The 12,821-nt window shown below is 44.3% G+C and overlaps 1 protein-coding gene across 5 annotated transcripts in view; it reads left to right on the top strand.

The window, feature by feature from the left end:
- LOC123577872 (zinc finger protein 304-like) overlaps positions 1 to 12,821 on the top strand; it is a 573,883-nt gene that overhangs the window by 20,950 nt on the left and 540,112 nt on the right. For 3 of the 5 annotated variants that reach the window (XM_045440211.1, XM_045440213.1, XM_045440214.1), the window contains one exon: positions 1,892 to 5,344. The exons of the other annotated variants lie outside the window; for them this stretch is intronic. In XM_045440211.1, the coding sequence (XP_045296167.1) occupies positions 1,892 to 3,711 (1,820 nt within the window). In that variant the 3' untranslated portion in view covers positions 3,712 to 5,344. Of the gene's footprint in view, positions 1 to 1,891; positions 5,345 to 12,821 lie in introns of those variants that run through there. 5 annotated transcript variants of the gene reach the window in all.

Genomic DNA, 12,821 nt, shown 5'->3' with positions numbered 1-12,821 from the left:
CTCATCCGAAAGCCAGTCTCTCGAAGAAGCCACTTACAGGCTCACTCATGTGATTGTTCCCAAGAATTAGTTTCTTGTGGCTTACTGAACGTGGGAATTAGGTCCTCTCTGGCTGTTGACCTACAGCCTCCCTCAGTTCTCTGTCCTGGTAGCCTTTCTGTGCTGTGCCTCGTAACGTGGAAGCTGCCTCCTCTCTGAGCAAGTGAGCAGAGAGTACCCAAGATGGAATCCAGCCTTTTCCCAACCTGACCTTGAAAGTGACATCCCCTTTTTCTGTTCCTTAGAAAATGGGTCGGTCAGTCTAACCTACAGTCCAAGGAAGAGGCTCACACAGGAGGCAGGCATTCTTAGGGTCATCTTAGAGGCTGCCTTCCACAGGCCCTCACATTCACTCCGGTGTCCCTGGGGTTTGGTTCCCCTGTTTCCTAGAGGCATCTCTTTCTGTCCAGCCACCTCAGTGACTCCCTCCCCTGTTTGGGTCCCAGAATAGGTGCTGTGGGTGCCGGGGCTGGGTCATGTGCAGTGTCCCCTCCCCTGCTGAACACTTCCAACACTTTTTGCTCAAAGTCTTGCAGGAACAGGTTAGAGGTTCAGGGCCTTTTTAGTCTGCTCAACAGATTCAACATGGCTGTGCGCTTCCTGGCCAGGTATCTGTCCAGATCGACGGTACCTTGGTGTCCCAGGCTCTGCCCTCGCCATCCAGCTGACATTTCCTGGGGCCTGAGTATGCCAGGAATTACAGGCACTGACATGGTCACCGCTCATGAATGTCTCAGGGCTGCTCTGGCAAATCTTTCTTCAAGGATTTCCATTTTTAACGTTCCATTTTCTTTCTTTTTTTTCTTTTTTTTTAAAGTTTATTTTTATTTTTTGAGAGAGAGATAGAGAACAGGCAGGGGAGGGGCAGAGAGAAAGAGAGGGAGACAGAATCCCAAGCAGGGTCTACACTGTCAGCACAGAGCCAAATGCAGGGCGCAAACTCATGAACCACGAGATCGTGACCCTAGCTGAAATCAAGAGCCAAAGGCTCAACTGACTGAGCCACCCAGGCACCCCTAACGTTTCATTTTCTTCTCTGTGAGGTGGGTCTACCTGGGCCACTCTTGTGCCCTGGGTTTTCTTTACAACTTCATCTTCCAGATCCCATGTAGTTGCCCGTGGGGGGAGGGGGAGAAAGCCCTGCTGTCTGACGGGGCTGACCTGACTCTAGCCACAGTGAGTGAGAGCCGCAGAGGGCCTGGCCCTGCAGACTGAGGACCGGAGGAGAGCCGTGTCAGTGCTGGGTTCCGGTCAGGCTTGCAGCCTACTCTGTGTTCACCAGTGTTTTCTTGCCAGGGCCTACAGCGCGACCTCCTTCCTGCCTTGCCTTCCCCACTCCTGGCGCTCCGTGCACTTGTCTCTTCTCTTCCGTCTTCCAGCCCGGACCGTTTCCTCCTTTCTCTGGTGTCCTTGTCTCATTCTTCTCTGTCCCCTCTGCCACACTCCGCAACACCGGCTGCTTTAATGTGCAGTGAGTTGTGCACATCTCCTTAAACAGCCCTTAAGAAGCAGCTACTCACCGCAGTCAGATTTTCCTGGGTCTGGACCCAGCCTTCTGCGCAGAGCCCTCCTGGAACCAGCCGCCGAGGCCCTGCTCCGTGGAGGAGTGAGCTGGAGACCTCTCCTCTGCTCCCTTTACCGTGCACCACCGTCACGCCTGCTACCCATTCTTTCTCCTTACTGTGACTGCTAGAGGCCCAGGACCGACACTGGGCCTGCTGGCTCCCTTGTGCCAGCGGCAAGTCAGGGCACTTGTTCTTTGGTGCGTCACACACATGGATGTGATGCGGCCGCTGCTGTCCACCACAGCCCACGTGTACCTCACCTCTTTTCGGCCTCTTTTCGCTTTCAGATTGTTGGCGTGAAGCAGACAACGAGGACACGCCTGAGCAGAACGTTTTTGTCGGCGTGTCGCAGCTCAGGACTCCCGAGTCAGGTCCGTTCATCCAGAAAGCCCACCCGTGTGAGGTGTGTGATCCACTCTTAAGAGACATTTTGAACTTGGTGGAACGCCAGGGATCACCCCCCTTGCAGAAGCCGTACACACGTGGCCCGTGTGGGAGAGGATTCTTACTCAGTGAGGACTTTAACCGGCACCAGAAGCGATGCAGTGGAGAGGATCTCTTCGGAGGGGACGCTGATGGGGCCTCATACGTGAAGAGCTATGCAGTCCACGTGCCAGGGAAACCCTGTACTTGCAGGGAGGAGGGGATGGACTTTCTGGGCAGCTCTGGCCTCTTCCAGTGCCCTACCACCAGCAATGGGATGATTCCGTACAAAAGGACTGAGTGCATGGAATCTTTCCCAGCCGGCTCCAGTGTCGGCCGGCAGCAGACAGACCATGATGGACTGGTGCTCTTCAGTTGCACCGACAGCGAGAAAGCCTTCCTGAACACCTTTACTCTCCTCGGCAGCCAGGGAAGTCAGACTGAAGTAAGACCCTTTCGATGCCCGCCATGTGGAAATATGTCCAAGGAGAAATCAGCTCTTATCAATTACAGAAAAATTCACAGCGGAGAAGCATCGCATGTGTGTAAAGAGTGTGGAAAGGCCTTCATTCACCTGTCTCACCTAAAAATGCACCAGAAATTTCACACTGGAAAAAGACATTACACATGCAGTGAATGCGGGAAGGCCTTCAGCCGCAAAGACACACTTGTTCAGCACCAGAGAGTCCACACTGGAGAAAGGTCTTACGACTGCAGTGAGTGTGGAAAAGCCTATAGCAGAAGCTCCCACCTTGTTCAGCACCAGAGAATTCACACCGGAGAAAGACCTTACAAGTGCAGTGAGTGCGGAAAAGCCTTCAGCCGGAAAGACACACTTGTGCAACACCAGAGGTTTCACACTGGAGAGAGGCCTTACGAGTGCAGTGAGTGTGGGAAGTTCTTTAGCCAAAGCTCCCACCTTATCGAGCACTGGAGAATTCACACTGGGGCGAGGCCTTATGAATGCATTGAATGTGGAAAGTTTTTTAGCCATAACTCAAGCCTCATCAAACATCGGAGAGTCCACACGGGAGCAAGGTCTTACGTGTGCAGCAAATGCGGGAAAGCTTTCAGCTGCAAAGACACACTTGTTCAGCACCAGATAATTCACACTGGAGCCAGGCCTTATGAGTGCAGCGAGTGTGGGAAAGCCTTCAGCCGTAAAGACACACTCGTGCAGCACCAGAAAATCCACACCGGAGAAAGGCCTTATGAGTGCGGTGAATGTGGGAAATTTTTTAGCCATAGCTCCAACCTTATCGTACACCAGAGAATCCACACTGGAGCGAAGCCTTATGAGTGCACAGAATGTGGAAAATGCTTCAGCCACAATTCCAGCCTCATTCTGCACCAGAGAGTTCACACCGGCGCAAGGCCTTACGTGTGCAGCGAATGTGGAAAAGCCTACATCAGCAGCTCCCACCTTGTTCAGCACAAGAAAGTTCACACTGGAGCCAGACCTTACGAGTGCAGCGAATGTGGGAAATTCTTCAGCCGAAACTCTAGCCTCATTCTCCACCAGAGGGTTCACACTGGAGAAAAGCCTTACGTGTGCAGCGAATGCGGGAAAGCCTACAGCAGAAGTTCCCATCTTGTCCGGCACCAGAGGGTTCACACTGGAGAAAAGCCTCACGAGTGCAACAGTTTCGGTGCTCCTTCAGCTACACCTCTTAAACTTGTTTAGCGTGAGAAAGTTCACGCTGGAGAAAGGCCTTATGAATGCAGAAGATGTGCTGTCTCCTTGTTCGACCTAATAGGACTCACACCAGAGAAAATCTCTGTGAGTACCCTTTGGGAGGGAACCATCAGCCATCGTTCGTACATGTGTCATGAGGACGTTCCCGGTAAGAAGCATGGAGGTGGGAAGCTGTCATGAGGTACACTGCCCTTTGTAGACTACCCAGGGCTCTTGACGGAGTTCTGTCACTGCCAGTGCCTGTGGCAGAAGCCACCTCTCTGCTGCCAGCTGTCAAGGTCCCACAGCGAGTGCCAGTCACTCTGATATGCTCAGGGAACGCAGACGCCTGGGCTCTCTCTCCTGTTCCCTGGAGGGAATCATGAGTGTTCTGAGCCCTGGGAGGTGCTCACTTCCTCCCCCACGGCTGGATTCTGAGTGGACGTGATCCAGCTCTGGCGAAAAGGGTTTGCACTGGAGTCTGCTGGGGATTTCCAGACAGGATTTCTCTTCATGAGCAATGTTGACTGTAAACACAATAACCAGGACCCCTTCGTCCTGCTTCCACATCACCTGACTTGAGAACTGCTTGCCTCACGCTGGTCTCATCTGCAGTGATACTCGTATGTGTGTGTGTTGGGGGAGGGGGGGTCTCTTTACCGTGTGCGAGGGACTGAGAAAAAGTTGGGTTCTTCCAACATGAAGGGAGGAACACCTTTTGTCGGCACCAACTTTATGTGCCTCAGAAGGGTCAACAGGATGGCAGAGAAAAATCTCAGTCTCGGCCTAATTTCCATTGTTGCTCAAGGCTTTGCTAGAAAAGAGTGAAGAGCTTTGGGTGCCTCATCTTGTGGTCTGGAAGGCAAGTTTCCTGTGAGCCCAGAGTTCATTTTGAGGAGGGCATAGTTGGTGTGATAATCCCCAGGGCTTCTGGAAACCATACGAAGTGGGTCTCTTGTTTCTAGGGAATTTCGCATATTCCCCAGGACTTTTCAGGGATTTCTGTCTCCTGGATCAGCCAGTCCCTGATGTCCCTGATATCCAGAATCCCACAGGCAAAGTGTTCTTGCCTGGAAGGCCCACAGGGCAAGGCGGGGATCAAAACAGGTACAGAAACACTGAGATAATGGAGTGGAGGTGAATGTGGCAAATGAGAGGATATGCATCTCTTCTCCAGGAGGCATCTACAGATGCCCATATGATTGTTGAGGGATGAGAGTATATAGAACTTCTTAGGATCTTCAGACATCTGTATCTCCTGTGGCCGAGGCTACGGTCAGTGTCTAAAGGTTTGTGGATTCCTGTACCTCCCTGGGCTGTTGAGGTTGTGGCCATCACTACACAGGCAGGAACCTCAGCACTGACAAAGGAGAGCTCCAAGCATAGGGCTTCTCTGACTCAGCTGGCACTTCTAGTGCCTGAAGTGGGACATGGATTTCACTGCTCTCCAGTTTTTGCTGACATTGAGGCAGGTCTCATCCCCCTAAACCGGGGAGAGGGATGTGGTAGAACCAAAATAGTTGGCAGATGTGACTTTCCGAGAGGGACAGTCAATATGAACTTTATGGGGAACACTTAATTCTCAAAAACTTTGTTGAGGTATGATTGACATGAAATAAACTGCACATATTAAAGTATGAAATGTGTTTCAGCATGTGTATATACCTGTGAAACCATCACCGCAGTCAAGATAATGAACATACGCAACACAACCCCAACATCCCTTGTATCCCTTTATAATCCTTTTATCGCAGTCTTTTTAATACCCTTTTCCACAATTCATAGGGAACAGCAAGCATTTTCTAGAATTTTATCCTATCCTATGGTATATACTTCCTGGGAGTGGGGACTCTAGCCCTTGTCACTATCCATAACTATTTTGGGATTAATCCATCTCATTGTGTGTATCAATAGTTCGTTCATTTGTATTCAGTATTATTCCACTGTATGCATATACCACAGTTGGTTTTTATCCATTCAGCTAGTAATGGGTGTTTGGGTTGTTTCCAGTTTGGGGCCGTTACAAATAAAGCTGCTCTAAGATGTGTACAAGTTATCGGTTAATAACATTTCATTAGATAGATATAGCACAGTTTACTCACCTACCGAAGGACTTCCTGGTTGCTTCCAAGTTTGACAATTATGAGAAGCCTGCAATATGTATTTGTGTGTAGGTTTTGTGTGGATGTAAGTTTCCAGTTCTTGGGTTCAAGCCAAGGAGTGTGATTTCCTGGATCATACAATAAGAGTATGTTTAGATTTGTAAGAAACAGTCTTCCAAAGTGGCTGCCCCATTTTGCACCCCCACCAGCAGTGAATGAGAGTTTCTGTTGCTCCGCGTCCTCATCAGCATCTGGTGGTGTCAGTGTTTTGGAATTCATCCATTCTAGCAGGTGTGTAATGGTGTGGCGTTGTTGCTTTCATGTGGAATTCCTTAATGACGTGTAAGTATCATTTTCATATTCCTTTAACACTGTTTTTTGCCGAGCAGAATTTTAATTTTAATCAAGTCCAAATCACCCAGTTTTTCTTTCAAGGATTGTCTTGTTAGTGTTGTATAAAAAGGCATTGCCAAATCCAAGATTCAGTGTCCAGTGTTATCATCCTATAGGTGTTCTGTGGTTTTGTGTTTTGCAGTTAGGTCTCTTATCCATTTTGAGAAAATATTTGTGCAAGTATAAATTCTATATCTCGATCATTTTCTTAACCATCAGGATGTCTAGGGGCTCCTGGGTGGCTCGGTCGGTTAAGCATCCCACTTTGGCTCGGGTCATGATTTCGCAGTTCATGGGGTCAGGCCCTGCGTCGGGCTCTGTGCTGACAGCTCAGAGCCTGGAGCCTGCTTCCTATTCTGTCTCTGTCTCTTTCTCTGCCCCCTTTAACTATTTGCTAGAACTCCTTAGTGAAGGCACTTGAGCCTGCAGTTTTCTTTTGGGAAGACTTTAAATCGATTTCAGTCAGAATTTACTTAGTATAGTCCTATATAGATTTTCTACTTGTGTCAGTTTGGGATAATTGGTGTCCTTTTAGGAATTCTTCCATTTCAACTAAATTGTCATAATTTGGGAGGATAACGGTTTTTATAATATTCCCTTAGGATACTTTTAATGTCCGTAGGGTCAGTAGTGTCTTCAGTCCCACTGTAGTTAATTTTTCTCTTTGCCTATCTAAAGTTTTGTCAATTTCATTGATCTTTTGAACCAATTTTTTGTTTCATTTTTAAAAAATTAAAAAAAAAAATTTTTTTTTAACGTTTTATTTATTTTTGAGACCGGGAGAGACAGAGCATGAACAGGGGAGGGTCAGAGAGAGGGAGACACAGAATCTGAAACAGGCTCCAGGCTCTGAGCTGTCAGCACAGAGCCCGACGCAGAGCTCGAACTCATGGACCACGAGATCATGACCTGAGCCGAAGTCAGCCGCTTAACCGACTGAGCCACCCAGGCGCCCTAAAAAAAATTTTTTTTAATGTTTATTTATTTTTGAGAGACAGACAGTGTGAGCTGGAGAGGGGCGGAGAGAGAGGGAGACAGAATTTGCAGCAGGTTCCAGGCTCTGAGCTGTCAGCACAGAGCCTGATGTGGGGCTCGAACTCACAGACCGTGAGATCATGACCTGAGCCAAAGTAGGACACTTAACTAACTGAGCCACTCAGGCGCCCCTCATTTATTTTTTTAATTGAAGAGTAATTGACATACAATATATTAGTTTCAGGTGTACAATATACTTATTCAGTATTCATATACATTACAAAATGGTCACCACAAGTGTAGTTACAAATGTCATTGTACAATGTTGTTAAAATGCTACTGACTGTATTCCCTATGCTCTAGATTGCATCCTGTGTTTATTTGTTTTATAGCAGGAAGAAGATTGTACCTCTTAATCCTCTTGCCTGTTTCATCTGTCCTCACCCCCTTTCTGTCTGACAGCCATCAGTTTGTTCTCTGTATCTATGAGTCTCTTTCTGTTTTGTTTGTTCATTTGTTTTGATTTTTAGATTCCACATATAAGTGAAATACGGTATTTTTCTTTGTGTGACTTATGTCACTTAGCATAGTACTGTCTAGGTCCATCGTGTCACAGATGGCAAGATTTCATTCTTTTTTATGGCTGAGTAATAATGTATTTCTCTCCATATAGATAGGTGGATAGATATAGATATTCATATAGGGAGATCATTAGAGAGATAGTGATAGATAGATGTATATCTTCACACACATACCACATCTTTATCCATTTGTCCATCAGTGGACATCCAGTGTGCCTCCATACCTTGGCTATTGTAAACAATGTTGTGATGAACGTAGGGAAGCATATGTCTTTGAAGTCGTGCTTTCACTTTCTTCAGATAACCTAGAAGAGGAATTGCCAGACTTTATGGTATTTCTGTTTATGATTTTTTAAGGAAGTTTCATACAGTTTTCCATAGTGGCTGTACCAATGTGCATTCCCAGTAGTGCACGAGTGTTCCCTTTTCTCCACATCCTTGCCAATACTTCTTTCTTATCTTTTTGATAATAGGTATTCTGACAGTGTGAGTTGATCTCATTGTGGTTTTGATTTGCATTTCCCGGGTGGTTAGTGGTGTTGAGCATCTTTTTATATGCCTGTTGTCTGTCATCTTTGGAAAAACGTCTTCAGGTCCTCTGCCCATTTGTAAATCAGGTTGTCGTTGTTGTTTGATAGTGAATTTTATGAGTTCTTCGTGTGTTTTGGATGTTAACCCCTTATTAGATATATAATTTGTAAATATCTTCTCCCACTCCGTAGGTTACCTTTTTGTTGTTGATGGTTTCCTTTGCTGTGCAAAAGCTTTTTAGTTTGGTCTCTCTCTTTTTTTTATATTTTTTAATGTGTATTTATTTTTGAGAGAGACAAAGCCAGAGCGCGAGCTGGGAGAGGCAGAGAGCACAGGAGACACAGAATCCGAAGGACACTCCAGGCTGTGAGCTGTCAGCACAGAGCCCGACCCGGGCTCACAAACCGTGAGATCATGACCTGAGCTAAACTCAGATGCTTAACTGACTGAGCCACCCAGGTGCCCCAAGTTTGGTGTCTTATTGATATTTGCTTTTGTTGTCCTTGCTTGAGGAGACATTGAAAAACATACCACTAAGACCAGTGTCAGCAAGCTCACTGCCTATGTTTTCTTCAAAGAGTTTTATAGTTTCAGGTCTTATATTTAAGTCTTTAGCCCATTTTGAGTTTAGTTTTGTATACAGTATAATAAGGTGGCCCAATTTCATTCTTTTTCATGTAGCTGTCCAGTTTTCCCAACACCATTTATTAAATAGGCTGTCTTGTCTTCATTCTCTGTTCTTGTCTTCTTTGTCATAGATTGACTATATAAGTGTGGGTTTACTTCTGTGGTCTCTATTCTGTTTCATTGACCGATGTGTCTGTTGTTGTGTCAGTACCATATTATTTTGACCACTTTAGCTTTGTACTATAGTTTGAAGTTTGGGAACATCGTATCTCCAGCTTGGGTCTTTTTCAAGATTGCTTGGCTATTTGGGGTCTTTTATGGTTCCATGCAAGTTTGAGGATTCTGTGAAAAATACCATTGGTATTTTGATACAGATTGCATTGAATCTGTAGATTGCTTTGAGTAGTATGGACATTTTAACAATGTTAATTCTTCTAATCCATGAGCATGGATTATCTTTCCATTTATTTGTATTGTCTTTAACTTCTTTTATCGGTGTCTTGATAGTTTTTAGAGTATAGGCTTTTCATCTCCTTGGTTAAATTTATTATTTTATTCTTTTTGATGCAATTGTAAATGAGATTATTTTCTTTCTGATAGTTTTTATTAGTGTATACAAATGCAATGCAACATATTTCCGTATATTGATTATGTATCTTGCAAGTTTACCGATTTCATTTATTAGTTTACTAGTTTTTGGGTGGAGGTTTTGCGGTTTTCTGTATGCAGTTTGCCATCTGACATACTGACAGATTTACTTTCTTTCCAATTTTCATGCCTCTTATTTCTTTTTCTTGTGCAATTGCTGTGGCTAGGACTTCCAATACTACTTGACTAAAAGTGGCAAGAGTGGACATCCTTGTCTAGTGCCTGATCTTAGAGAAAAAGCTTTCAACTTTTTACTGTTCAGTATGATGTTAGCTGTGGGTTTGTCATCTATAGCCTTTAATATGTTGAGGTACATTTCCTCTACATTTACTTAGTTGAGAGTTTTTGTCATAAATAGATGCTGAACTTTGTAAAAAGCTTTTTCTGCACCTATGAGATGATCATAGAATTTCTGTCCCTTATTTTGTTAATGTGGTGTATCATGTTGATTGATTTGCTGATACTAAACCCTCCTTGCATCCCACTTGATCATGGTGCATGATCCTTTTAAGTTATTGTTGAATTTGGTTTGTTTTTTGTTGAGGACTTTTGCATGTATGATCATCAGGGATATTGGCCTATAATTGTCTTTTTTGTAGTGTTTTTGTCTGTTTTAGTTATCAGGGTTTTGTGTGTCTGTGTTTCTATTTTCTATTTTCAGTGGATTTTGTTCTCATCTTTATTATTTTCTTTTTTATCTTTGGTTTGGGGTTAGTTTGGTCTTATTTTCTTATTTTTTTTTTTTTTTTAACATAGAAGCTTAGGTTATTGACATCTTTTTTTTTTTAATTTTTTTTTTTTTTTTTAACGTTTATTTATTTTTGGGACAGAGAGAGACAGAGCATGAACGGGGGAGGGGCAGAGAGAGAGGGAGACACAGAATCGGAAGCAGGCTCCAGGCTCTGAGCCATCAGCCCAGAGCCTGACGTGGGGCTCGAACTCACGGACCGCGAGATCGTGACCTGGCTGAAGTCGGACGCTTAACCGACTGCGCCACCCAGGCGCCCCTTTGTAATAAGCTTCTTTTCTTCTTTTGTAATAAGCTGCTTAAAGTTACACATTTACCTCTAATCATTTACTTTAGCTGTGTCACATTGATTTTTATATGTAGCATTTTTACCTTTATCTAGCTCAGGATATTTATGTCTTTTAAAAATCCCTTGTAGGGGCTCCTGGGTGGCGCAGTCGGTTAAGGGTCCGACTTCAGCCAGGTCACGATCTCACGGTCCGTGAGTTCGAGCCCCGCGTCGGGCTCTGGGCTGATGGCTCAGAGCCTGGAGCCTGTTTCCGATTCTGTGTCTCCCTCTCTCTCTGCCCGTCCCCCGTTCATGCTCTGTCTCTCTCTGTCCCAAAAATAAATAAAAAAAAAAAAAAAAAAAAAAACGTTGAAAAAAAATAAAATAAATAAATAAAAATCCCTTGTAATTTCTCCATTTACTGATAGGATATTTGATAATATATGGTTTAAGAAGTTCCTATTAAATTTGTAGGGCTGCTATCACAGAGCAGAAAGAATGCTTTTAATTTTTCAGTCAAGGGCCCAAGTGTTATAATTAAGGTTTGAAATGGGGGAAATCTATTGGCTATTTTAGATATCTTACATTCTGAGGAAGAGACCAAGCAAAGCTGTCAGTGTTTAATGTAGAAGGAGTAACCCCCATTATCAGTCAGGAATTGGTGAGGATGCCCATTGGTATGAGTGCTTAAGGCAGGCTCTCAGGCACTTTTTCCTTCCTCAGAGCACCCTCATTGACAGTGCTGACTTGAGGGCATTTTCTTTGTCTTGGGTTTTGTTTCATAAGATAGGACAACCTTTTTTTCCAGTGTTCATTCTATTTACGGTATCTACAAGTGACTTTGTCAGTAGATGGTTGATTGGGAAGTGGGCCATCAGCTGTTTGACCCACAGAGACACGATTTACATCAGGTCCTGTCTTGTTTTTATTCTAAAGCCCTTTCAAAATGGACTGTTGTAGTTCAGCTAAAGGGACTATTTATTATTCTAATTTCTGTTTTCAGATTAGGTCTCTAACTTTAAGTTTAATGCCATTGATAAAATGACATCGTTTTACATTAGCTGTTACGTCACCACCGTAACTCCCAAATGTTGTAAGAAGGTATTTTTCTAGTCTGTATTGAAAATCTATAGCTTCATCTTTTTCAAATAATTTTGGCTCGATGATTAAATTACTGTATCATCGACTTTTGTTATAAATACTTCAGGTATGGGTTTTAGGAGACTTGGACCTCCTTTTCTGGCCATTTCATGACCCTTTGAAACAGGACTCCTGTTACTCCTTATACACCGTATAAGTTAGGTGACCTTGGTTTCTAAGCACTGTGAAGAATTCTAAGTTCTAAAAAAAAAAAAAAAAAAAAAAAAAGCTAAATTATTTTATGAATAGTTGGTGGTCTTATTTGGGTCGGAGGGAATCTTTAGTTTTACCTAATTCCGCTCAAGTCCAAGGCTTAAATTTTATAGTTTCCTGCACGCCTGACTCATGGGAAGGGTGGATGTTTAGCAGTAGCTGGCATTTGGGGTTTTCAGGGAGTTGTTGGGAAAATGTGTGGGCCCTGGACAAAGGGGACAGGAGGGGGAAGAGGTGCCAAAGGAGAGAAATCAGAAGGATAAGGGGGAAGGGAGAGCTGGATATGGGGAAGCAACTGGAGGACAAGGAGGGAGGATTTACGAAGGGAATGAGTCTCCTTTGCTACTGCTGAAGTTCAGCAAATTGCTCATTAGTTTTGCCCAGAATCTTTTAGTGATGCAACTTTTGAGTCAGATTTTATTTGGAGGCATCTGCGTACTCATAAAAACAACACAGTCCGTTGGGCCTGAGAAGTGTTCTTAACACATCAAATGTCCCCCCACAGTGACCACTGAAGGCCCAAATTCCCCATGGTGCAGTTATAGTATTTAGAAAGATAGGCTCAAGAATTAGGATTGGAACGGGAATGCATATAAAATGCAGGGGTTTTTCATGGCAGAGGAGAGGATTTAGACCTAGAGCACCCTATGAGAGCAGACAATGGCTGGTAGGAATAGAATACTTGTGGACCTCTAACCCTCAACCTAATGATTGGCTGCTTTAAGCCACAGGCTCACAACCTGTGCCCCTGGCATGTGGATAACCAGAGAGAATTCTTTCTCTAGATTATAGTCCAGCTCTCAATACCAAAAAAAAAAAAAAAAAAAAAAAAAAAAAAAGGTGTAAGGAGACCGCACTTGCTTTATTGGTTACCCACAGCAAAGTTTGTCTAG

This window comes from Leopardus geoffroyi, chromosome E2 (genome assembly GCF_018350155.1).
Source record: "Leopardus geoffroyi isolate Oge1 chromosome E2, O.geoffroyi_Oge1_pat1.0, whole genome shotgun sequence".
In the NCBI taxonomy this organism is placed as follows: Eukaryota; Metazoa; Chordata; class Mammalia; order Carnivora; family Felidae; genus Leopardus; species Leopardus geoffroyi.
This window is presented reverse-complemented; position numbering and strand designations above follow the sequence as displayed.